This window comes from Passer domesticus, chromosome 1 (assembly GCF_036417665.1).
Source record: "Passer domesticus isolate bPasDom1 chromosome 1, bPasDom1.hap1, whole genome shotgun sequence".
Classification (NCBI taxonomy): domain Eukaryota; kingdom Metazoa; phylum Chordata; class Aves; order Passeriformes; family Passeridae; genus Passer; species Passer domesticus.
The window spans coordinates 159569572-159596004 of NC_087474.1; the positions used below are offsets into that span (position 1 = coordinate 159569572).

The following is a 26433-nucleotide window of genomic DNA, read 5'->3' on the forward strand; positions in this document are numbered from 1 at the left end:
CCTTCCTTCAACTTCTGGTTCAGCTGCAGCTTCTTGGCCACTGATCACCCTTCATGGTCTGCACACCAGTGACTTCTGTGTTCCAACAACTTGCCACGCTGAAAAATCAAATCCTCTTTCTGTCTGTGTTGGCTGCATCGATTCTCACCTGCTCCTCAGCCTCCACAAGGAGGTTTGGGTCATCCCTGCTGCTCCTGTGAATATTCAGCAGCACTGACCCTTGCAGACACAGCCTCTAATGAAGACATGCACTGGTGGTTACCTTTCAGCAGATCCCATTTTTAGCTTCTTACAGCTGCCTGCTCCCATTGATTTACTCCTTTACTTTTCCTCTGTAGGGTGATAGTTGGGTTTTGTCACTTCATTTTTTTTTCTTCATTTTCTAGTTTAGTTTTTCCTTTTTTTTTAAAGGAAAATATATATTTTTGATTTTTTTTTTCTTTCCCTGTCAAATCAATGCTGTTGTTCCCTCTAGTGTTGGTGGAACAGTAGCTTTTTGAGCATCCACTTACATACCCATGGACAATTCCAAGTATTTTTTTCCACTTTTTTTTTTCTTTAAACACTATTTTTTTAGCTGCTATTAAGTAAGGGCAAATCTTTCTCACCTAATTATTTTTTAAAAAGAAAGATAAAATCCAGAGATAAAAGCAAAATATTTTTGCAGTACCTGCAGATTTGGTGAAGATTTGGATAAGGAAGGATTTCCTTTGTGCATGGATGTCATGATAAAAATAAAGATAAAAATAAAGATAAAACAGTGCCTACAAAAAGTTTGGCTTTCCAGGAAGGGGAGGTACCTCCTCACATGTTGCCCCTCCCAAGAGCCAAATCCACCAGGGCTGCCAGATTTATTACAGTATTTGTCTGGGCACAGACATTTAGACATCTACATGAAAGGTTTGGCCTTCTTCCATTTGCTTTTGGTCCTCAGGGAATGAAGATACACACCAGTGCCTCCAGCCAGGAGCGTGTGCTGCCCCATGGATAAGCAACCATGCCTCAGCCACACTGCAGTGCAGACTAAGCCAGCCTTGGAGAGGCAAAACAGGATTTTTATTTTTTTTTAAACACATGAAATCATGGAATATTCTGAGCTGGAAGGGACCTGCAAGGCTCACTGTAGTCCAAATGAGCTCTGTTTCCTCATGGCAGGGACAGAAAATGAGCCCAGGAATATTTTATTTCTGGGATAGATACAGATTCTAAGGCCAGTGGATAAGGTTCATAAAATGGTTTGATTTTGGAGGGATACATGTGACTGTGAGGAGAGCCCAGAGGGCAGAGGATGGGGTCCATCAGCAGCAAATTTCTTTGGGGGTATTTTACAATACTGGGGTCAACCCCTTCTGCACTGTGTACACCAAACCTTGCGCCGCCAGTGATGGTTGCCATGGGATTCCCTGCTCCACAAAAATCCCTCTAAAAGCTCTCTTTCCCCCCTCCTCCCCAGGAACAGCACCGTTTTGAACTCCAAAGTCATCTCTGTGACTGTGAAGCCATTCCCTCGGTCTCTCCTCACCCCTCTGGAAATCGAATTCTCCCACCTGTACAACGTAAGTGGTTCCTGGGAATCTGCCCCATCCCATGGCTGTGCTTGCTTCTGCAGGGCAGGAATGTGTTGCTGCAAGGATGAGGTGGTTTTGATGGGCTCCTGGCATCTTTTTGCTGCTGCAGGACCCTTCAATCTTCCCAAAAAATGTAACACAAACTTCATTTCCAGAGCAGCAGGAGGGTGACACTGCTGGCAGAGGGAACATGGCCATGCTTGTCCCCAGTTCACACCATTTCATTGTGGGCATCATCACACAGGAATAATTGTGCACTCATTAAAATAAGTTGATGTAACTATGGTCTTCCTTGAGGAGGGAAAGGCAGGGGGAAAGGTTGTTCCCATTAATTCTGGAATATTACTGTTGTCCTCAATGCTTTCCAAGGCAGGCAGAATTTCCCTCCAGGTTCCTCTGCTCAGCCAAGATTTATGGGATGGACATTTACATACCCCAAGGTCCATCCTTGTGGAGATTAGATGCCCTCCTGAGGCTCTACAACACGAATATTAAGATTTGTTGTGTCTTTGGACTCTCCTGGAGGGATTTTCCAAAGCTGTCTCAGACAGCTGAAGTCAGAGGCAAAACTCTTCCAGGGGGCTTTAAACACACCTGACCCCCTCCTGCAGGGCTGTGCTTTTGTCCCACAAAAGCAGAGGCTGTACTTGATCCACTTTCCAGAAGGGAGCAGCAAAAGGACTCTGTGTGAGAGGAGGGATAAGGAGGAATATTCGTGGGTTGAGTCAGGAGAGAGGCAGAGTCAAATCCCTCTGCAGTGCTCGTGATGCAGAACAAACCAAAGCACGTTTCATTCTGCCTTTTCAATCCCAGGGTGGCAAAAGCCATTCCAAGGATTTGAGATCCATGACAGCTCACCTGGTGTATCCCTATTTCCATCCTTAGAGCAGTGGAAAGGGTTTTACAGGACCCACATTCTTCATTCCATTCTAGACACTCCACAAACAGCATGACACTGATTTGTTTCTATTTTCCCTTTCATGTCTCCTGGCAGGGAACCACCAACCAGACCTGCATCCTGTGGGATGAAAATGATGGGTGAGTTCTCTGGGTTTCTCTTTAATCTCACAGGTCTCTTTGCTTTTTTTTTGGGGTGAAATCATCACAATTTTAGCAGTGATGTGTCAGTCCTTGCTCTCTCTACTTGTTATTTTCTTTGCCCTGGTGGGGATTGCTTCTTCCTTCACACGTGCACTGCTTCTCTCTGAGCTGTCCTTTAGTGCTGTTTTGGATTTTTCCACATAAAGGATGCATGAGCTGGGACCCAGGACTGTGGAAGTTTTCAGACTGAGCTCAGCACAGCTGTGCTTGGCTCTCTGCAGTGCTCACACCAAATCATGCACCATAAAGAGAGTAACAAAAAATCAGTTGCAAATATGGCCTGTGGAGGTGAAGCTCAGGTGATATGAACTTTGCATTGTGCTGCTGTGATATACAAAAATGACTTTTGCAAGAATTCCAGTGATGACTGGTGCTGTTCAGGAGGGTTTGAGTGATGTGCTTGTGGCCAGCAGGGGAAAAAACCAATCCCAAGTTACCACGAAGAGTTGGGACCATAAATCCCGTATGGGGAGTAGTTGTCAAAGAATGTGCATCTTAGAAAGGAAAAAAAAAAGCGACTCTGAAAGTGAGGTCTTAAATCCTGAGTGAACTTGACAAGGATACAAAGTGGTTGATTTAATGGTGGTTTTACTTCACTGACTTTTGCATCTCAGTTTGAGCACCTACCTGGCTCCTCTTCTGCTTGCAGTCAGTTCCTCTCCTTGAGATCTCAGACATTTGGCACATGCCCCTGCATTTATTATTATTATTTATTATTATTACCAGCAGCATCTGAAAAATGATTCCATTCTTGTCCTTTTATGCTCCATTAACTAGCATATGCACACAGAGGCAGGCAACATATTTACACTCAGCTCAGTTCCTGTTGGTCTGGGATTAATTTGGCATCTCTGAGTGGATCCAAAGCAAAGCTGAAGAACCCAGAGGTTCTCCCTGCTTGTGGAATCACACCTGTGTTGTAGCCCAGGGCAGAACTGGTCCCTCTGGCTTCTACTGAAAATTGCTCCACTGTTAAAAGATGGTTGAGATGCAGGTGGACTTTTAAGAATTAATAAAAAGGGGTTTTATAATATTTTCTGTGTGCCAAAGAGTGTGTGGGTCAGCACAGAGGGTTGGATTGGTGGGCAGGTTCAGGAGCTGGCCTGCTCTGCTAGATCTGTTGTTTCTCCATGCTGGAATGGAATTAAAGCACTTGTACAACAACCCAATTTTTGGCAAGTAAAGGCAGGAGCTGGAACCATTGCCTCTTTTGTTCTGCACTCCATCCCATTACTTTTGGCTTTCCAAAAGCAGAGAGAGGGTTGTGTCCAGGAACATGGAGATGTTTCAGACCTGGATTTAATTAGCTGCAGTCTGAGCATGAAAAGAGCAAAATCCAGTTTGGACGTGGCTGAGGGACGGGGATGTCATTCAGGGTGGGTACAGGAATCTGTCAGAGCTGGCACTGGGAAGCGCCTGGTAGGACACAGATGAATGTTTGCATGGACTGAGAGGTTTGGATGGCATTTCTGAGCTGGAGGCAAAACAGTGCCCAGTTCAGCATCATCAGCATCCTAGAGAATGGTTTGGGTTGGAAGGGATCCTAAAGATCATCTCATTCCAACCCCGTAGACCAGGCATTCCTGCCCTGGGAGTTCTGGCTGCTCCACACTCTTCCTCCCAAGGCTCAGCAGCTTCTTGGGCTGCCTGTTGTCCCTCTGGGAGTGCAAGATGCTGGGATTCCTTTCAGTCTTTAATCTCTGCATCCTCATGGCACCAAAGAATATCAAGAGCTGAGAAGGAAATTTCTAGGCACCAAGGCCACAGTTCAGTTTTCAAGGATGGATTCCAACCCCCCAGCAGATTGGTTGTGCAAATGCTGCTAAGCCTCCACTTTCTCCATGTTTTGGGATTTTGGGGTGTGTGTGTGCATGCCTGCAAGTGTTTGCAATCAACATTTACAGTCTTGAGCAGCTGAGAAGCCCCAGATCCTGATGTCAGCAGATTTTTGCTTGGACAGTGTTCCAAAACTTAGAGCTGATCCGGCGAGCTCTGGAGAGGGGACCTGCCAAGCTGTTTGTGCAATATTTCAAAAGCTGATTTGCACAACATTTTAAAGCTGATTTGCTACCTCTGCTGCCTCCTGGGAAAGTCTAACGAAAGGCAAATTATGCAAACCCTGTTCCCCAGTCCTGACTGCTCACCTCAAACAGTGCTCTGGAGCTGTTGAGGGGTTTGAGTCACAATTCTGGGTAATTGTTTCCTGCTTGGAACAAGAACTGTTGCACCCTGGACTTGTTGCTTGGTATGTGGTAGAGGTCCTGATTGGTGACTCTGTGACATGAAACCCCATGGATCAGCCACTCTTTTGTTGTTCCCCTCTTTGCTCCCATCTTCTCCTTCCTGCCACCTCTCTCTGTGGCCTGGAGGTTTTCTCATAAAGTGGTTGTGCAAATGGGTGAAACTAAGGATGTCCCATCCCGGGAAGTGTCGAGGATCAGGCTGGATGGGGCTTTGAGTAACCTGGTCTAGGGGAAAGTGTCCCTGTCCATGGCAGAGGGGTTGAATTAAATGTTCTTGAAGGTCCCTTCCAAGCCGAACCATTCTGTGAAATCCTATTTCCCAGTTCTGACCAATTTAATGGATTTACAGCTCCATTTCCCTGCCTGTTCTCCCACCTGCTGCATTCCCTACAGCTCAAGCTGGCCTGTGGATGGCCAATCCCCATCTGCTCTGCATTGAATTATCATCTTCACAGGGTGTTCTTTGAGAGTCCGTGCTTCAGTCCTGCTAGTGGCCAGTGTCACCCACTCATTCTACTTCAGCTGTGGAACCACCCATCCTACTCCTTCCTATATACTCCAGAAGAGACTTAGCACAACGAGAAAAAACCCAACGAGGGCCGTTCTCTGTCAGAGCACACAGGTCCCTTCCTTCACGTTGTTAATTCCACTGAGCCAGTTCACCTTCCAGTGATCAAACCTTTAACCCATACCTTAATGTTTTTGTGAACATTTGACCATTTAGAGTTCAAAGAAGAAAAATTATAGAATATAGGAGACAATTGTGAATCAGGTTGCTTTCTCAGAAGACGCTGAGACCCCCCAAGATTCCTCTTTTGCCTCTCTCCATGTTCCTACTCCAAGGATGGGTGGCCAGGTGGAGCTTCCCCACACTCACAGTCATCCACCTGAGGCTGCAGATTTTGGTGATCCAAATTCCTCCTGATTCCAGTGACCCAGCCTCTGGATTTAACCCCTTGCCTCCTGTGACAGAATGGGTACAGAGGCTGGAAACCTGGAGCAATCCTCCCATGAGAGCTCCTGCTTGTTCCTGCAGCCACCTGAGCTTCCAATCCCATCCAGAGCATGCCAAAATCCTTTAAAGGCCACTTAAAATCCATGGGCCGTGAAGGGTTGGACTGTAAAATTGCAATTAGAATCAGACAATTATCTGGTGACCATGTGCTTCCTCAAAGATGGAGCTGTCTAACAGAGCACTTGGATGTAAAAAAAAAAAAAGAGGAAGAACCCTTGAGTGTTCATTCATTTGCATTTAGATGGATATTTAAGCTTGTACTATTAACAATGGAGTTTTGATTTATTAATCCCAGCCCCTTTGAGTGACTCTGAGATTTGTGGGTGGCACCTCTGCTTCTCTTTTCTCTTTCCCTTGCTCCCCAACTCCTCATGGCATGAAATAAGAGGGGAGAAGATCAGGGACTAATTTCTGTTGTGTTGGGTGCTGGGAGTGTGATTAATGAACTTAGCATGGGCTGGGTAAATTGAAAGTTGAAATCAGAGAATGATTTGGGATTCTCTGGCTCTCCTCCAAGGGTGTTCATCTGGAGTAATTATTGGCTGCTTAGCCCTGATGAAGTGAAAACCCAGGCAGGATCTGGGCTCCTGCTCCCTCTTTCTCCTCCTGGGACAGGGGAGGAGTTGATGAATACATCCATGGTTGTGTGCTCATGCTCTTGTGCATCACCAGAGTTTCATTTCTCACCTGCCTTGCCCTGGTGCACAACAGGGATTCCATTTGGCAATGGGAACAGGGAGAAAGAGCCAAGGTTGGTTACTGGTGGTGACAGCATCACTTCATGTGTCTTTACAACTCCCCAAAAGGACATTTTAATGAGGTTGGAGTCAGTCTCTTCTCCCAGGTAACAAGTGACAGGACAGGAGGAAACAGCCTCAAGATGCACCAGTGGAGGTTTAGATTTGATATTAGGAAAAAATTCTTCACTGGGAAAGTGGTCAGGCTTTGGAACAGGCTGTCCAGGGAAGTGTTAGAGTCACCACCCCTGGGAGTGTCCAAAAAATGTGTGGATGTGGCACTTGGGGATGAGTTATAGTGGTGAACATGGCAGTGGTGGGTCAAGAGTTGGGCTCCATAATCTTTTCCAGCCTTAACAATTCCATGATTCTGTGGCTGCAGAGGAAGGTGTGGGGCTGTTTAGTGTTGCCCCATGGGGCTGATGAATCTGGGTTCAGGCCATCAAAGCTGTGTTTGGGTGTTCTTTGAGCATGGGGTCAGGCAAATCAGGAGAACTGGTGTGAGATGGAAAGGGACAGTCACAAAGCACAAAGTGTGGGATATCTGATAAGGGCATGGAGTGAAGGGGAAATGGCTTTGAAGTGAAATAAAGTAGGTTTAGATTGGATATTAGGATGAAATTATTTACTGTGAGGGTGGTATTGGAACCATGGAAACTGGAATGCCCAGGAAAATCTCATCCCTGGAACTGTCCAATGCCAGGCTGGACAGGGCTTGGAGCACCCTGGGATAGTGGGAGGTGTCCCTGCCCATGGCAGGGGGGTGGAATGAGAAGGTATTTAAAGATCCTTCCATCCCAAAATCCTGTGAAGTGTCTGGAGAGGCAACATGGGATCAGGCTCCAACAGGTGAGCACTAATTGTCCCCTCCTTGGTGACAGCAGGGTCCAAGCCAGCTGAGGGCTTTTATTTTATCCCCTGGTGCAGGAGACAAAATCAGGCCATGCAGGTGTGAAATCCAACCCCAGGCACACAAAGAGTGAGCTCCAGCAGGTCTGCATTGCCAGGGAACCCTCATCCCACAGGGAACACCTGGCTCCTTCGAGCAGCTCCTCTGTCTCATTTTAATAATTAAGCAATATAATAACCAGGCATTACAATAACTGATCTTAAGAGGCCTTTCCAAACCTTCCAAAATATTTGCATAAAAGCTTTTCTGCTCTTGGAAGAGAAAGAGCCTCGGGAATCTGTGGTTTTAATTCAAGGACACCCTCGGCTTCCCTTGGGAAAGATTGCTCCAGTAATTAAAGCCTTTCACCTACCTGACTTAAAAAATGCAAACCTCACTGTTTAGGAAGGTGACCTGTGCGAGCAAGGTTAGGCTTGGAGAACAAAACAAACACTGCCTCAGCTCTGGGGTGAGGTGAAATCACCTGGAAACTCGTGGTATCCTAAAATACAACTCCCAGAGGCTGAGGACAATCCTGCTCATGGGATTTTTTTCAGACAGGAACTGATTGAGGGGAAGGGTGTGGGTTGGTCCTGGAGGTGCCAGGGACACAAACCACTGGGAGAGTTTTGAAGTGTCAGAGCAAGTTTTTTCGGGGTGTTTTTGTTTGTTTGCTTTGTCTGCAACAACTCAGAGGAGGCCCCAAAATATCCCAGAAGGAGGAATTGTTTGTGTAATTTTTTCATAGGTTAATTGTACTCTTTAGTGTTTATGTTCCGGATACCCCATGAATTTTGAAATGCAGCTGCTTTGCTTGAAATTCCCATGTTTTTGGGTGGGATATCCAGTGTCTAATCTGCAGAATCCCAAGCTGTCTGAATTCCTGACTGCACATCCTACAGGATAAAAGGAAAGTCCTTGCAAGGCAGCACAAGGAGCAGGACGCGGTGCGAGTTCCATGGGCTCCACACCACTTGTGGAAAGAGAAAGGCATTCACTTTTCTTTCCTGTGCTTTTTGGGGCTTTTTGTGATTCCAGCCTTGCTGCTCTGATTCCCTTTGGAGGGCATGTACAGCTCCCTTGGTTCCTCTACTCCCCACCACCAGAAACGTGTCACGCAGGAATTGTCTTATCTCTAACATCCCACAGAAATCATTTTGCTCATCACATCAGTTAATCCACCTCCCAGTGCCTGTCTTTTGAAGAAAAGCTTTCCAAAGTCAAGAAACAGCTTCTCTTTCCCCCTGTCTGTCACCCAGAGCATGAATGACCCTGCCAGAGCTGTAGATCAGGCAGTCACAGCCTGGCTGTGCCAACAGGGATGAATGATTCCCCTAGATACAGACACTTCACAGAATCACAGGATAGTTTGGCTTGAAAGGACCTCAGAGGTCCTTGAGTTCTACCCCCCTGCCATGGGCAGGGACACCTTCCACTATCCCAGGTTGCTCCAAGCCCTGTCCAGCCTGGCTTTGGACACTTCCAGGGATGGGGCAGCCATAGCTTCTCTGGGCACCCTGTGCCAGGGCCTCACCACCCTCACAGGGAAGAATTTCTCCCTAATATCCCACCTAAATCCACCCTTTTTCAGCTTAAAAAAATTCCCCCTTGTCCTGGATCTCCATCCCTTGTCCAAAGTTCCTCTCCAGCTCTCTTGGAGCTCCTTTAGGCACTGGAAGGGGCTCTAGGGTGTCTCTGACACTTTGATTTTTCCACACTGAACACTCCCACCTCTCCCAGCTGGGCTCCAGAGAAGAAGGGCTCAATCCCTGATCATTTTTTTGGTCTCCTCTGGAATCTCTCCAGCAGTTCCACGTCCTTCTGATGCTGGAGGCCTCAGAGTTGGACACAGTCCAGGAAGGGTCTCACAGGAGCAGAGCAGAGTTCACCTCCCTTGACCTGGTGGTCTGTTGAAACCCTAAAACCCTGTGAGAAATCAGTGCACTGCTCTCCCCTTTGGATCTATTAATGACCAATTACATATTAACTTTCTACAAATTATATATTATATATATTTTTATTGCAATAATCCAGATGTGAAGGAACAACACTGCCCTTCATGTGATCCCAAACATGTTCTGGTGTTTGCCAGTCCCCCTGTTCCAGCTCCATTGCCCTTAATCAGTTTAATTCCCCACATCTTCAGCTGCAAATCCTGTCTTTCCCAACTGCTCCTGTGGATGTGTTGAGGGGATGTCAGTGAGGGAAGAAAGGCTCGAGCTGGCTACACAGGGGCATGCAGGGAGGTTAATCTGAATATTCCCATTAGTTCCCCTGTGTTAAACCCAGTTAGAAGGATCCCTTAATTCAGCCTGTCTGACTGCACTCGCAGTGTGCAACCAGGCAGATGGAATTATGGTCCCAGGAGCCTTTTTCTAGCCCTGGGTGAGAGCAGACAAAACAGGGCAGTGCAGTGAAACCCACTCCAGAGCCTGAGGATTTATCCCTGCTCAGCCTGGGCTCTGGGAGCACAAAGAAGGGCAGATTTCAGGGGGCTGTTTTGCCAGGCACCTCCTTTGCTACAAGGACACCTTTTCCTGATTTTGATTTATTAATCCCAGCCCCTTTGAGTGACTCTGAGATTCGTGGGTGGCACCTCTGCCTCTCTTTTCACTTTCTCTTGCTCCCCAACTCCTCATGGCATGAAATAAGAGAGGAGAAGATCAGGGACTAATTGGTGTCTCCTAAGATCAGGGACTGGGAGTTGTTGCCTGGATTCCAGGTGTTTCAGGAAAGAGGCGGCCAATTCTGTCAGCACAATGCAGCAGACCACAGGGCTGTGTCCATCCCTGTTTGAGATTAAACTCCTTAAAAGTTAAACTTCTTTGCCTTTGCAGTGGTCAGAATTGTCCATGGAACTGGGAAAGCAAGTGCTAGACTGTTTTCCAGTGCCTTTCACAGCACAGGATGCAGGAGAAGCTGAGCAGGAGAATGCAGGGCATTTGCTGCCTGCCAGCAGAGCAGGGTTTAATGGCTTTTGACAGAAGGGAAAAGGGGAGAGGACAGAGGATTCAGAGGCTCTGAATCAAATGTTGCCTTGCTTCCCTAGCCAAGACAGGAATATGGGTGGAATAAATGAATCTCTACAGACCTGGCAGAAGCCAGACATTGACACCTGGAGGATGCTCCCACTGGGAAGGGGCTTTGGGTTCAGTGATGTGATTCCCAACCTCAGCTCAGTGCTGAGGGTGAGAGCTGGAGCCTCGTGAGGTTCAGGATGGTTTCTGCGTTCACATGTGTTTGTCCTGTGTATTCTGAAAAACAAACAAACAAAAAAACAAACAAGAACCAGGAGCAGCTGAGGGAGCTGGGGGGTTCAGCCTGGAGAAAAGGAGGCTCAGGGGAATCTTCTGGCTCTCCACAAGTCCCTGACAGGAGGGACAGCCAGGTGAGGGTCAATCTGTCCTCCCAGATAACAAGCGACAGGACAGGAGGAAACAGCCTCAAGTCACACCAGGGAAGGTTTGGACTGGATATTTGTGGCATTCACATTCTTTGAAAAAATCCCTTCGCCCAGGATTTTTCTCCTGGGAAGCTGAGAGGCCTCAGAGAAAAAGGAAAATAATTTTTATCTCATTTACTTCTCCTGTGTTGTGCTCATGTGTAGAATGTGTTTGGAGATTGTTTACCCACATGTGATTGTTTGATTGGATTCTGCTGTGAGTTGTTTTGACTCATGGGCCAATTATGGCCAAGCTGTGTCAGGACTCTTTCCAGAGTCACGAGTTTCCATAATTATCTTTTTAGCATTGAGTAAGTATCCTTTCTGCATTATTTAGTATAGTATAATATAGTATACTTTAATATAATATAGTACAATAAAGTAATAAATTAGCCTTCTGAGAACATGGAGTCAGATGCATCATTCCTGCCTTCATCGGGGCATCCCTGCCAATAAAATAGATATTAGGGAAAATTAGTTCATGGAAAGAGTAGTCAAGCCCTGGAACAGGCAGCCCAGGGTGGTGTCTGAGTCACCACCCCCAGAGGGATTTAAAACATGCACAGATGTGGTACTTGGGGTTGAGGTTTAGTGGTGAACATGGCAGTGATGGGTCAAGAGTTGGGCTTGAGAATCTTTTCCAGCCAAACAATTCCATGATTCTGTGGCTGCATCCCTGTCTTGCCTGCATCCCTGCCAGCTCTCCTGGAGCCATCTTCATGGACATGCCAGGCTGCTGAGGGTGGCTTGTGGTGGAAATCCAGCTTGACTTCCCAGGTTGCATGAGGGGACTCCGGGCTGAAACAGCACAGCCCAGGCTTCTGTGTGTGCTGGTGGAGAGCTTTGGATCACAGCTCCAGGCTTTGAAGTGTGGGGAAAAAAGGGCAGATTGGGGAAATCTGCTGCCTGATTTTGGTGTGCTCTAACTCCAGTGACTCAACAGGGTGCAGCTTTGAACCAGCTTCAAGGCAGGCTCAGGTGCACGGAGACACAAAGAGCTGCACCAGCAGAATGCTCTGCACCCTCTGTGTGTGAAATTCAGAGTGGAGTTGCTTTCTCTCTATATGCTTCTTTTCTGGATTGATTTAGTCTGCCTTTATGGGCACAAGAAATTCTGTCTGGGTACAGAGCACCACTTTCCAAATATTTCTGTCTCTAAATCTGCAGATCTCACCAGGTCTGTATCATCTGGAATACTGGCTTTGCTGGGAGCTGAGGGCTCCAGAGCAGCCTGTGCAGGATTTGAGGAAAGTGTGTTATGACCACAAGTGCCTCAGGACTAGGGTTGGGCAAAGCCCAGACCATCAGCACTAGGTAGATGTTTGAGCAGATGATGTTTTATGTTTTATCTTTGCTAAGGACACAAGAAGAAGTTTCCTCATCAGGTTTCTTTGTTCAGCTTTCTTTCAAGACTGGGGCAAGTTCACATGAATTTCTTAAAATGCCTCATTTTTTAATGAATCCTTGAACTGCAAGTGAGAAACAGCAGTATCCACCACAACCAAAATAAATTTTAATTTCCTAAAATTTCATCATAGAATCACAGAATTGTTTGAGTATAGAGGGAGCTTCAAGATCATCCCATTCCAACCCTGTTGGAATGAAAGTGACACCTTTCACTATCCCAGGTTGCTCCAGGCTCCATCCAACCTGGCAATGGACACTTCCAGGGAAGGAGCAGCCACAGCTTCTCTGGGCAACCTGTGCCAGGGCCTCACCACCCTCCCAGGGAAGAATTTTTCCCTAATATCTCTTTTTATCTATTTTGTCCATTCCAGTCCCAAACACCTCATTCTCATGATGGGATTCCATGGGGAATGGTCAGGGTGCAGGTTCTTGAGTCCATGCCGTTGCTCAGAGGTGATGGACTGGCAGGATGATCAAGGTAGGACTGATGGATGTCGTGGAAAAGGCTCCAGAAATGGCACTGTGAATAATGGGGATGGGGAAAGTTTGCCCCTGTTTTAAAGAGGAGAAAAGGACTTGTGTTCATTTTCACCTGACTGCTTGTGCACCGTGCTAGAAGATTAAATGTTCTGCTAAAACAGCAGCAAAAAGAGGCCACAGTGCCCAGGATGCAGCCTTTGTCTAATGATGAACTTTCTGTGTGTCTGGGCAAATCAGTGTAAGCTTTGTGCCTCAGTTTTCCCTGAGCCTGCTGTGCTAAATAACATCAGACAGCTCCTCGAAATGTCAGGAAATCTGGGAGCAAGGAGCTCCTGTTAGTGAGCAAAAATAAGTATGCCTATTTATCACTGAGAACTGGTTATCTAAAGGTGAGTTTGATGGTCAGACTGGTCACCCAGAGGAGCCCCCATCATGTTTTTTGTTTTATGTGAGCAGCAGGGAGTGTCACCACGTCAGTTTTGGTCTTCATGAGGTGGAATGAGGAGATTCAGGGCCACCACTGTGAGATTGCTTATGTGAGGGCACAAGACACCAACCTGCACATCCCACCTGAGCTCTCCGTGGCCTCTCAGCCCCATGGCAGAGAGGATTAGCAAAAACATGGAATATCCAGCCTGCTCTGACAGCCAGCTCAATGTGGAGCTCGACAGATTCTCCCAGTGGCCATCCTGAAAGGCAATGAGCAAAAGTCCTGGAGAGGACAAATCCTCTGTGTTCTGTCCATCAGATTTATTTGGATGCACTTTAACCCTCAGTCAGGAAAATAACTGATGCAGCGAGGTCAGAAAGCCCAATTTCACGGAATAGAACGATTTTCAGACTTGTCAAGGCTCTTTCCAGGGCTTTGCAAATCCTTTAATTCAATTACAGCACTGACCAGTTGGAAGATGAGTGTTCATCTCCCAGAGCTCCCTTCTGCTCCAGGCCAGAGCTGCATCTCCAGGGGGTTCCATTGACATGTGGAATGTTGGTGGGATGTCAGGAGGGGGTTTGCTGGCTGTCTCTGAGGGAATAAATTAACCCTGTGCCAAAGCGTGGTGTGTGGCAGAGTGAGGGTGATGGGGCCCTGGCACAGGGTGCCCAGAGAAGCTGTGGCTGCCCCATCCCTGAAAATGTCCAAGGCCAGCTTGGGGAGGGCTTGGAGAAATGTGGGATAGTGGAAGGCGTCCCTGTCCATTGAAAGGTGTTGAAATGAGATGATCTTTAAGGTTCCTTCCAACTCAAACCACTCTGTGATTTTATGGTGGTGGCCTGAAGCCTGACCCAGCAAGAGCCTTGATCTTCCCAGGTTTGAGGAGAGCCTTTCTTGCTGCGGAGGATGGAAGTGCAGGTGATGCCTTGTGGAGGCTGACCTAGAACAGAGACCGGACAGAGCTAAAGAATAAAGTAGGGATTTATTAGAAAGGCTCAATGGATACACCTTGGGCAGCACAAGACCCCAGAGAGGGCTACACCCAAGATGAATCCAAAATGTCACAAAATACATGACCACTCACAGGGTCTCACACTTTTATAAGTTTTGGTCCATTTGCATGTTAGGGTTAATTGTCCAATTACAGCTTTAGCTTATGAAGTCCCATCCTTCTTGTTTTTCTCTCTTCAGTCCACTGTTGTTTATGCTCTTGGACCTGAGATTTGGATCAGCTGTCCTTGGTCCCCAGCTAGAGAAGGAATTGTTTGTTTACCTGCCCTGTGAAGAGAGCTTGCTATCCCTCAATATGAAGCTTAGAAGTACACACTAAAGAAGTACACAATCTGAAAAATATAAAAGCTAAAACCTGAGGCATCACAGACAGCAAAATGGGTGAGAAGCCCATCAGTCCCCCTCATTTTTGGGTGATGGATCCAATCCACCACCAGCCAGCCAAGGAGACAGAAATGGAAAGGGTCATAATTGCACTGATGAGTGATGGGCTGTCCCCAGAACCAGAACTGTGTCATTTTCAAGTGGGGAAGGAGAAACCCAGGCAGTGCTTTGTCCTCTGTCACCCAGGAGGAGCAGAGCAGAGCCACAACTCAGCTCTCCTGCCCTCTCTCACGGCTCTGCTGGTGGCTCTGAATAAAAGTTAACTGTGATCTGTACTGGGAGAAAAGGAGCCCAGAGGAGCTGGGATCCAAGACAGTGCTATTCCTTGCTAGCTGTGGTTATTATTCATTTAATGGTGCATAGAACTCGTATGTCAAATCTTAAGGAAGGAATCTTCAAACCTCAGCAAGGCTCCTGACAGCTTCAAGGGCACTGCACAGGATTATCCCAGGGATTATCAATAAGCATGTGATTTTTTTCACCCATAATCCTAGGCTGGGGCCTGGGCAAAGGGATGTTGCAGGACTTTTGGCTGTCAACTGGGATATCTTTACCTTTAATCTTCCACACAAGCCCAAATTGAAGCTGCAATAGTGTATCACCGCTGCTGGGAATTGTGTTCAGACAGATCTTTTCCAGTCCTGATATCCCATGTGTTGGTCAAAACAGTGCTGGATAGTTTCCTGACATTTAAAATATGTTCCAAGGCATTGTTTGGTTACTGGTAGTGATGAGGGAGGCAGGACTCTGTGATGAAAATCCCTAAAATCCAAGAAAAATGTGTCTTCAGAGCTGCTGCATGTGGAACAACACAAGGAGAGTGAAGGGAGCTCCCTGTGTCCAGTATTACTGTGGGATCTGGGTCCTGGCTGGGAAAATCATCTTTCAGCTACAAAGGTAGCTGGAGGGAAGGGATTTTTGATGCATAAGGAGTAATTTAAACATGTCCAAGACATGGAGATCCAGTGTGAATGCAGGGATAGGGAAAGCACACACATGGCTGTGGCTGTGTTGCAGTCCAAAGATTTTTTTCAGTCATTAAAGTTGCACTGATGAGTCCCAGGAGAGAATCTGCTGCTCATCCCCAAGAGAAACAACTCAGGGTGAGGGGGGAGACCGAAAATGTTTTGCCTGAGACACGTGGAACAGGGCAGGGGAAGAATCTCAGAATTGCCATTGGAATGGAATGGAATAGAAAATGAATAGAATAGAATAGAATAGAATAGAATAGAATAGAATAGAATAGAATAGAATAGAATAGAATAGAATAGAATAGAATAGAATAGAATAGAATTTTCAGTTAAAAGGGACTTAAAACAATCATCAACTCCAACTGCCTGACCAGTTCAGGACTATTCAAAAGTTATTAGGAGGGTTTTCCAGATACGTCTCAAACACTGACAGGTTTAAGACATTTACCACCTCTCTGGGAAGCCTGTTCCAGCATTTGACAACCCTCTGTGTAAAGAAATACTTCCTAAAATTCAGTTTGAAGTGATAGTGAGGTGCATTCCACCACGGTGTTCCCAGGAATATCCTGTTTGTGGGACAGAAATGTTTTGACTTTTTTTTCCAGGTAGCTATAAAAAGAACTCCCTCTCTCCACCCCCGCTTCTGGAGGGCTGCTGTGTTTGTCTGCACTCAGGCACCAGCACCTCCCAAGTGTTGTTAGAAACGGTATCACAGCACCGGGCATTTCCCGGCTTCCCAGCTCATTTCTACCCAACTCGCTCAGTTTACAAGTTGCAAAAGATGCTTTTGCTAATTGCCAGCTCTGCCAGCTCCTCCTGGGATCTGGGAGGCAGCTGAGGTTGTCCTGCCTGTTCTCTCTCCAGCAAAGAGCTGCTGCTGCAGTCTGTGAACCAGGACTTGCACGACTCCTATTACTGTCATGCCCCAGCATTTCGCAGCTTCCAGTGTGCTGCTATTGCAACTGGAGCTGAAAAAAAACCAAACAATTCCTTTTCTAGGTCACTTACAGATCTGAATTTTCTTTTAGATTTGCCTTTACCCAGATTAGTGCTTTTGGAGGGTTTAGGAGGGAGCAGTGTTGGTCCAGTGACAAGTGTCACTTTGCTTTGGAGGCTTGCAGGGGTGAGACAGCTTCAAAATGCAGCAGAACTGACAGGAACTCTCAGAACATTTTCTGCTGCTCTGAAGCAGGAGCAACATGGGGACTCGCTCTCAGGTCCCCTGACCAAGGAGCATTTATTTTTGTCCTCCTGGCCTCCCTCCCTTCCCAGAAAACCTTTCAGAAGAGGTGGCCTGGGAGCCCCCAGCTTGTGAGCAGTGCTCCTTCACTCTGACACCTCCTGTCATCTCAGGAAAGAAAGGAAGATCAAAGAGGAGGATGGAGTGGGAGCTGTCACATCCACTGTACTTTTCCTGCTCAGTTCTGTTACCCTTGGGCAGGTGAAGGCTGGGACCAGCAGCTTCATCCCTTTGGTCCTGACCTACCTGTCTGCTCGCTGCTCACTCTGTGTGGATGACCTTGATTCACGAGCCAGCAGTGTTGGCAGGGACATTTCGGAGGGGCCGAGGACAAAACAGCCAGATTTACACCTTAGCACTGTGGTTTCCAAACTTTTTCCCTTTCATGACTCCTGGGTGTCAAATGAAATATTCTGATCAACTTTCTTCACACACTCAGACCCCCTTTGATTTCCAGACACTCTCCCCAAGTTGTTCTGCTTCCTTGGTGGCTCCAGAAAGTTTCTTCTCTGCCACATCTTCACTGTTTATTCCTTTATTCCTTATTCTGATGTTTATCTGCTTCCTTCCTCTGGACATTCCCCTCTGCCCACCTTCGTGGCTGGGATGGAAGGAGCTGCAGCAGCAGGAATCTCCCTTTTCCCACCCTCTGCAATCTGATCTCCTCCGTTTGAGATTCCTGGCTCCAGGTGCCAGCTTGGCCTTTGGAGAAAACACCCTGGCAGTGAGCACTCCTGAGCCAGAGGATAAAAGCTTCCTGCTGGGATTTCATTTGCATGTCATCTGTGATGGTGATACTGCCTGGCTTTATCCCCGTGCTCCCTGCCTCCCCTGGGCCCTGGCAAAGAGAGTGCCAGGAGGGTTGAGTGCATTCAGCTGTTATTGGCTTAATCCATGAGATATCAGTGAGGCTCAGAGGGACTTCTGAATTTCCCAGCTTGGGAGCTACAGACCCAATCCTGATCCCTGCGCCACAAGCCTATGAGCAGTAGGAGTTCATTCTCCCTCTGGAAGGGTGTTCCAGTGTGGAAGCAGAGCCCAGGGAATCTGTTCAGGTCTGCAGGAGGTGCAGAGGAAGGGCTGAAATGATCACCCTGCCAAGGGAGGAGGCAGAGATGGATGTGTTTGGCGCTGGTTTATGTGCATTTTAGTGCTGGGCAGGTTGTGGGGGGTGGATGGGCAGGAAATAAAGGACATTTCAACCCTAGGACTGTGCCTGCTGCTGCACCATCAGCAATTCCTGCAGGAAAGGCCACTCCCGATGCTGCAAAGCCCAGACAGGACAGCGGAGACATTTTTCAGTAAAAATTGCTTTAGCCAGCACAGTCATCATTGGTGCTGCCTTATAATTGGCAAGTATTTAATTAGCTGAGGAATATTCCACATCTCCTCACTAAGTGGGAAGTCAGAAACTCCCTTTGGGATGAATGCTCTCCCAAACCTGTCACTGCACCTCAGCTGAACCTCGCCACATAAAGCACAGCAGACAGTTGAGTGTGAGTTTGCACAGATGCTGCAACATCTGTCCAATTTAGGAAAGGTGGGTGGCTGAAGGTAGGGGTGTCACTGAAAGTGGGAATGGAGTGGAGCGGAATGGAATGGAGTGGAGCGGAATGGAATAGAATAGAATAGAATAGAATAGAATAGAATAGAATAGAATAGAATAGAATAGAATAGAATAGAATAGAAGCCAAGTCCACTGCCTGGGTTTTTTGGGGAACTCGCTGTCCTTTCTGATTCCAGATGTACAGAGACACAGCAGGATGGGGAGGAGAGAGGAGAAAGCCTAATGAAAAAATATTGCTGGGAGTAGAGAGGTTTCCACCAGCTTGTATCTCTGCAAGCCCTTTTTCCTTAGCAGAAAATGGCTTTAAAAGGTTTTGATAGCAATTCCTCTTTGCATGAGCTCCAGAGGGGCCGGCAGAGTGTTTGGGTACCAGCGTGGCTTTGGTTAAACACATTTGCAGTAGCAAAGCTGAGAAAGGACTCCCCCTCCTCCCCCGTGACCTGCTTTCCTGAGAAAAGCACAAGCAGATCCGTGTCGCTCTGCTCAGCACCTGCTCCTTATTCCTGCTCCTTGCAGAATTGCTGGGGTGCTGTGGCTCTGTGCTTTTCCTCCCAGACATCCATGGCAGAAAAGCAGGAATTAGAGCAAACCCGACCACAGTCACGCAGTCCACTTAAAACCACTGGGATTGCATGGCAGGAGAAACCTTCCTGCAGGAAAACCTCTGCCAGCTTTGCAGGTCTGGAGCTTGATTTGTGTCTGCAGCTCCTGCCCGTGCGGGCTGGAGGAGGGAAGTTTGCTCTGCTGTTTTCTAGCTTCACAACAATCCTCTGCTTTGCTGAATCCCTGCATCCCTGCATCCTCACAGCTGCCAAGCTGTGCCAAGGTACCGTTCCCAGCAGCCTGAATCCAGCTGCCTCACTGCCGCTGTGTTCCCACTCCTCCCGAGGGATCTCACCCTCTTCCCTCTGATCCACCCGGGCCCTGCCCACCAGGGAGATGTTTACATCGACCCCCCTGGTGAGACAACATCAGATCAGCCCCAGGAGGGCTGGGAATGGCGTGTTCAAGGAGAGGGGGCAGCGCGATCTTAAACACCAGCATTTATTTATTTATTAGCGTTTATTTAGCCGTGGCTGCGCCAGCCCCCTCACTGCATTAGCATCATCTCGATTTCCCACAGGTTTCCTCCCCTTGTGCAAGTGCAAATCCAAAGCAAAACCTCTGGATTCCTTTCTACACCCACATAAATAAGAGCAGAAATCACACTGGTCCCACCAGAGTGTTTTTTTGCCGTTTCCTTTGCATTTTATTTGCCCCCTCCCTCCCAAAACTTGTAATGAAGCAGCATTTCATGTGACAGGACATTTATGGCTGCTCCAGGCACAGCATAGCAATGAGGAGGTGGTGCAGCATCCCTGATCCAGGATCCAAATGACCTTCAGGAGCAGGCAGATGTTGCTTTCCGAAATTCGAGCTGGGAACGAGGGAGGCATTCCATGCGTTCAAGGAGCTGCCAGCTCAGCTTCACTTGGCTGCTCTGCTCCCATGAAATGCTCATTTCGTGGTGTGCAGAGGAAAAGGAGGCCAAAGGGAAAGGAAGGACCAAAGGAAAGCAGTGGCAGGGAAAAAAGTGCAGCGAGCTGAGTGCACGCTGACTAAACCTTTTCATCTTCAGAGCAGCATCCCCATGTCTGTGTGTGGGTGTGTACCTGTGTTGTCCTACTCTCACCTGGCTCAGAGTTCTCTGATGTCCTGCTGGAGGCTTGAAGTGCACACTGAGTTTGGTTTTGATGTTCCTCTGAGGTTCTGCTCATGGGAATCCTGCCAGGAACAGCGAGGCTCAAGGCTGTGTTTGTCCCAGAGGGGTTGTACCATAAGGGAGAGGTTCACACAGCCAGGTTGTGGCTTCCACATCCCTGGAAGTGTCCAAGATGAGGCTGGATGCAGCTTTGAGCAACCTGGTGTAATTTGGTCATTGCTCATTACAATGAGCTTGAAATGCCCCTTCCAGCCCAAAACATTCCATGCTTCTTTTGTGGGTGCTCCTAAGTCTGTATCACCCAGGAAACTCTCATCAAAATGTTTGAAAAAAAACACCTCAGGGTTTAAAAAACTGAACCTCACGACCTCATCCAGTTCCTCCACCCCCCTCACTCTCCCAGGAACAGGGTCCTAGATGCTCCAGTGGAAAATGTGAGTTGCTGGTGCTAAAAGGAGGTGGCAATGCATGAGAGACCTTTCTCCCGGCGATCCCAGAACGGGAATGTGCAGCAGTGCAAAAACCTGATGTGCTGTGATGGGACGAGGATCCTCTGCTCCCAGGGCTGGAGCCCAGGGCTGAACCTGCTCCACCTGCTCCACTTTGATGGGGATGTTGTCTGAGTTGTCTCTTCCTTTGGGCTGTGAAGGAGCAGGTGTGAAAGGTGCACTCCCACCTGAACTCACCCACCATTCCTTTGGAGGTGGCTGGCAGGAGATAAATTAAGAAATGCTCGGTGAGCAGACAGCCCCAAAGGGCTCAGCAGCTCCCCTGGATTCAGAGTGATTTGAAAATACCCCCAGAATTTATCTGCACCGTGCTAAACCCTTCTCTAACAACTGCTTGCATCCCCTCTCCTTCACTTCAGTGCAGAACTTTCAGTTTTTTAGGGTGACTGCCTTCCCTTTGCTTTTAATAGGATGGTGTGAAGCCATCCACAGTTCTTAGGTCCAGATATCTGTTACTGTGATACAGCTGCAGCTGTGAAAACTTTATTCTTAGGAGATTTGTGTGGGTTTTGTGAAATGCACTGAAGCAATTTGTACCTTTAAAGGGCCACATTTCCATTTTGGTTACGGTTAATCTTTAATCCAGCATCTTCATCTTGCCCGCAGCACCTTAATTTTGCTTCTTGATTTAATTTCTTTTACCGTCTGCTACCTCCTCCCATTCCCAGCCCCTCTGTCATCCACCTGATTTATTTTTCTTTGTCTCTTTATCCTCTAGCCCTGTGCTCAGCCATTAAAACATTCTGATTTAGGTTTCTGAGAAGCAGCATCCCCTGGAGCTGGGGTTTTGGTAGCAGGAGAGCCATCCTTCTTCCCAACCTGGCCCTGGGGCCTCCTCTGCTCTCGGAGACAGGGCTGGGATGTTGGCAGCACTGTTTGTTTGCTCTTTTGGGAAGTGCTGTTTAGAGGTAGACAGGAGGCAATCTGCCTGTCTCCATCCCTGGCTTTGCCATGGAAAGCTGGGAAGAGCATCAAGATGGATATTTCAGAGAGGGGGAGGCTGAAAAACAGAGGGCACAAAGGACAGGCGATCTGGACCAGAGCTGAGACTTGCAGGCACTCTGTTCAGAGCTAGCAACAAACATTCATCTCCCCCTCTCCTTTCAGTCCCATGCACCAGAGATTTTGGGTTCAAAATCCCCAAGTGGACAATTCCAAAATCGCCAAACCATTACCAGGGTTTGGTGTGAGCAACCACGGGGTGATGGTTGGGGTCATGCCAATCCTTCTGCTCCTCTGAGCTCTGGCTGAGGGCTGGTTTGGGGGCTCTGAGGGATTTTAAGCTCAGCTGGGGCCATTCACGGAGTTGGAAGTGCTGAGCAGTGAACAGGACACGTGAGAAGAGAGGATGTGAGTGAGACATCTCCTCCCAGGTGTTTGCATTGCTCTCCCAGCCTTTAATCCAAGTGCATTTGTACATCCTTGAGCAGCCAAAGGGAGCATTTCCAGCTCGTTCACTGCTGGCTGCAATGTCCTACATTTCTACTGGCACCTGCTATGCTCAGCAAAAGCATCCCCTACCTTGTTTTCCCATTCTTCCCATCTTTCCCACGAGGCTTGAGCGTGGGACCACGATGTCCAGGTGCAGGAGATGGTGGTTTCTGCTAATTCATTCAGTTCCTTGGAGGATTTTCCCTGGAATATTTTCAGTACATGTGACAAAGCTGCTGCTCATCCCTTGGGTGCATTGATTGTTGTTTTCTGTGAAAACAGGAAAATTTCCCAGTTTCTCAGGAGTGATTATAGGATGACTGGCTGTTATTCAGGGCAGAGAAAGAGGATTGCCTGGACCGGCTACGGGTTAATTCCTGACGTGGAACCACATCCTTTTCTAAACAGAAAAGCAGAGTCCCATCTTCTGGGCCATGATCCAGCTTGATCCTTCCTATCTGGAGAGGGAATAACTGCAAAACCAGCCCCCAAGTCTCTGGCATCTTGTGGTAATTGGGAAATTATAGCAGGAAAGCTGACATGGAAGCTGAGGGAGAGAGCAGAATACCTTGTGTCCAGCTGGAACATGCACACAACATGTTTGCTCAAACAGGCAGTTCCAGGAGGGTCCTGCAGGGTGATACAACAAGGGGACAACAGCCCAGCCCTGGCTCTAGTTCTTGCCATGCAGGACCTGCCAAAACATTTCCATGGAAGCTCAAGGACACCAGAGGAGCTGCCTCTGGAGAGAAGCATCCTGCAAGGCCTGGATAAGCAGCTGTGAATGTCACGTAGGGGTGGGAGGGAGGCAGATCCATCACTCGCTGCTCTCACCTTGTCCTCTGCTGGAAAGCAGCCCTGTATGGTAATGAGGGCAGCTGTCCTCCTGCTCATCCTTCCATCCCCCTTTTGTCCCACTGATACACTTCCCTCCATGTGGAAAAGTCGGCTTCAGAAAGTCCCAACCTCTGCTTACAATATTTTCACAGAAGCTCCTCTTTTTGCTTTTTTCCCAAGGTGATCTTGATACCCAATGAGCTTAGGCAAGACAGGGAATTGGTTGAATCACCAGCACTGGAGGGATTTAAAAGATGTGTAGATGTGGCACTTGGGGACACGGTTTAGTGGTAGGTTTTGCAGTTCTGTGTTATCAGTGGGACTTAAACATCTTTTTCCACCCAAACTATTTGATGATTTTATCATTTTTATTGTTCTGATACTCTGGTAGCAGAAAAGATCCAAAGTGGCAGCTTTAGCCCAAAATATATCTTATTTATAAAATTTATTTAGAATCATACACAATTTTAATTTTATTTATAAATCTTATTTGCAATCTTACTCATAGCTCCTAATCTAGGAGTTACAGCCTGGATTTCTTACACTGAAGGGATTCCAGAAATACTGTAAAGGTGTTTTTGGCTCTGGATAGCAATAAGAAATTTAAGAGCAGAGGATAAAGCCTTGGGTGAATAAATTGTTGCTCTGTTGTGGAAATAGACTGAAAGGAGATTGTAGTGAGGTGGGTGTTAGATATTTCTCCCAGGTTACAAATGAAAGGACGAGAGGAAACAGCCTCAAGTTGCACCAAATGGAGATTTTGGATATTTGGAAAAATTTCTTCATGGAAAGGTGGTCAAGCAATGGAAAAGGCTGCCCAGGGAAGTGGTGGAGACACCATCCCTGGAAGAGGTAAAAAAAATGTGTGGGTGTGGCACTTGAGGAGGTGGTTTAGTAGTGTACATGGTGCTGGTTGATGGTTGGATTTGATGATTTTAAGGATCTTATCCAACCTTAACAATTCCATGATTTGATGATTCCATGGAAGCAGTCCAAGGTCATCTTCTGCAGCCACCGCCATGAGCTGACCTGATAATAGCACAGTTTGCAGTGTGGCTAAATATGAGAATTATTTTATTTTTTCTTTTTAAAGCCATGAAGCCAAGGGATTATAGGGAGCTTTTCACAGGGTTCTGTAGAGGAGCTGGAAAATGTCATTCTTTTAAAGGAAAAAAAAAATACACAGGACAAATAGATTTCAAATATACCTTACAGAAAAAAAAAAAAAACCAAACCAAACCAAACAAAACCCAAAAAACAAAACACAAAAAACCCCCCAAACAAACAAACAAACAAATAAACAAACAAACAAAAAACCACCTCAAAACCAAAACAAATAAAAAACCTCCCTTATGATACTTCAAGTTCTGATCCTAACTAGGTGTTGTGGGAGCCACCAGATTTGTAATTATTAAACAACCACTAGAACTGGGGTAATTCAATCACAGAATGGTTTGGGTTGTAAGAGTTCTTAAAGGCCACCCAGTTCCAAGCCCCTGCCATGGGCCAGAACCTTCCACTATCCCAGGTTGCTCCAAGCCCCATCCAGCCTGGCCTTGGACACTTCCAGGGATGGGTCAGGAAGGAATATTCCCCTGAGATTTGTGATCAGGGGCTTTTGAACTGGTTTGGAACATTGTGACACCTCAAAGGGATTCCCACATTAATTTCTGATTTAGAGACCAAGGACACAAGGCAGAGTGCCTTTGGTTTCTCCATTCCTCCTCTGCCTAGGCCATGGTGTCACATTTTCCGTACGAAAATTCTGACACGTTCAGGATTGTTCAGTGGAATATTGGGTGGGGCAGAGGAACCCTTGTGGGGGCTCATCCCGATGAAATATCTGTCCTGTGGGAAAGAACTTTGGCAGGGGAACACAAGGAAATTGGGACCAGTGGCAAATTTCTCCCCCATCCCACCCTTCCATAAAACCACAGAAGGGTTTGGGTTGTGAGGACCTTAAAGATCACCCAATTCCAAACCTCTGCCATGGGCAGGGACACCTTCCACCAAAGCTGCTCCAATCCCCATCCAACACAACCCCGACTGAAGCAGCTCCTTGGAGACCAGGCCATGGCACAAGTTTCTCCTTCAAGAGAGGATTCCTGCATTCCAGGCCTTCTTCTGGAGCAGTGCAGCAGGGTTGTAAAGACGGAAAGTGCTCATTAATTCTCCACCACAAGCTCTGGATTTGAAAGGCAGGATGCAAGCCCAGGAGGCTGATGATGGTGGGAAGTGCTGAGATCCCTCTCCGGTGGGATGGCCTGGCCTTGTGATGAGAATCATTAGAGCTCAGCGTCAGCTGCACTTCTGGTGCCTGAAAAGATTATCTCCAGATAATCTTCGGGGTATTTAGCCAGCCATATGCTTTATTTCAGTGGTAATATCTATTTCTTTGTGCGTTTGAACATTGTTTATGTTAATTAAGGCTTCAGACTAGAGGCTGCATATGGGCTGTTCCTTCTTTTTCTTTTTTTTTTTTTTTTCTGGGCCTAATTTGCAGATAGAAAGTAACCTTTTCCCCTTAAAATGCTGCAATTCAGTGTGCTGTGCTCATGAATTCACAGCTGGGCAAAGGGCTTGCTTGTCACCTCCTTATATCTTTTCCTGTCCCTCTCTCCCACACATACATAAAAAGGAAATCCCAAATATTCCTAATTTCCCACAGATCATTAATCTTTTCTTAAATCACTGTTATCTTAATTCTGCTTCTATCAGTTCTGAAAATCACCCCAAACACCTTGAATTAGGGGTCTCTGAAAAATAAAATCAAATTACTATTCTTGCTCTGGTTTCATTTTCCTTGTACCAGGCATCTGGATCAAGAGTATGCCTTTTCTTCCTTTTCCACATTTTCTATTTTCATTGTTTTTTTCTGTGTGGGTTTTTTTTTGGTTGTTCTTTTTTTCTTTTTTTTTTTTCTTTTTTTTTTTAAGAGCTAATTTATATAATAGCTGCTGCTCTGATTATTGATCTTTTCAGACTGATAGAATATTGTTCTGTTCAGTGCCAGACCTGTGCTCCTGGGGTAGAGGTGAAAAAAGGGGATCAGTGCCAAGCAAAACTTGTAAGGAAACTGAGTAATCTAAGTAGTTTAGCAGGAAGTTTTATAGTGTTTTGGGAATTTTTTAAAATTATTATTTTTGTAGAAAAACCAGGAAGTTCATCTAAGGGATGTGTGGATGCATTTACTGACTGCTTATTTGAAAAATCAGAGTTCTGTGAGTGCCCTCTTATAGGTCTGTATCATCCACATCTCCTTTGTGTGCCTCAGTTTCCTTCTCACAGAATGGGTTGGGTTGGAAGGAACCTTCAAAATCATCTTATTCCATGGGCAGGGACACCTTCCACTGTCCCAGGTTGCTCCAAGCCCCATCCAACCTCATCTTGGACACTCCCAGGGATGGGGCAGCCACAGCTTCTCTGGGTAACCTGTGCCAGGACCTCACCACCCTCACAGGGAAGA

The 26433-nt window shown here is 47.0% G+C and overlaps 1 protein-coding gene across 16 annotated transcripts in view; it reads left to right on the forward strand.

The window, feature by feature from the left end:
• Positions 1-26433, forward strand: part of ADGRB1 (adhesion G protein-coupled receptor B1) — a 282418-nt gene that overhangs the window by 161245 nt on the left and 94740 nt on the right. For all 16 annotated transcript variants that reach the window (XM_064399042.1, XM_064399067.1, XM_064399077.1 and 13 more), the window contains 2 exons: positions 1454-1556; positions 2563-2606. In XM_064399042.1, coding sequence (XP_064255112.1) covers positions 1454-1556; positions 2563-2606 — 147 coding nt within the window. The remainder of the gene's footprint in view (positions 1-1453; positions 1557-2562; positions 2607-26433) is intronic.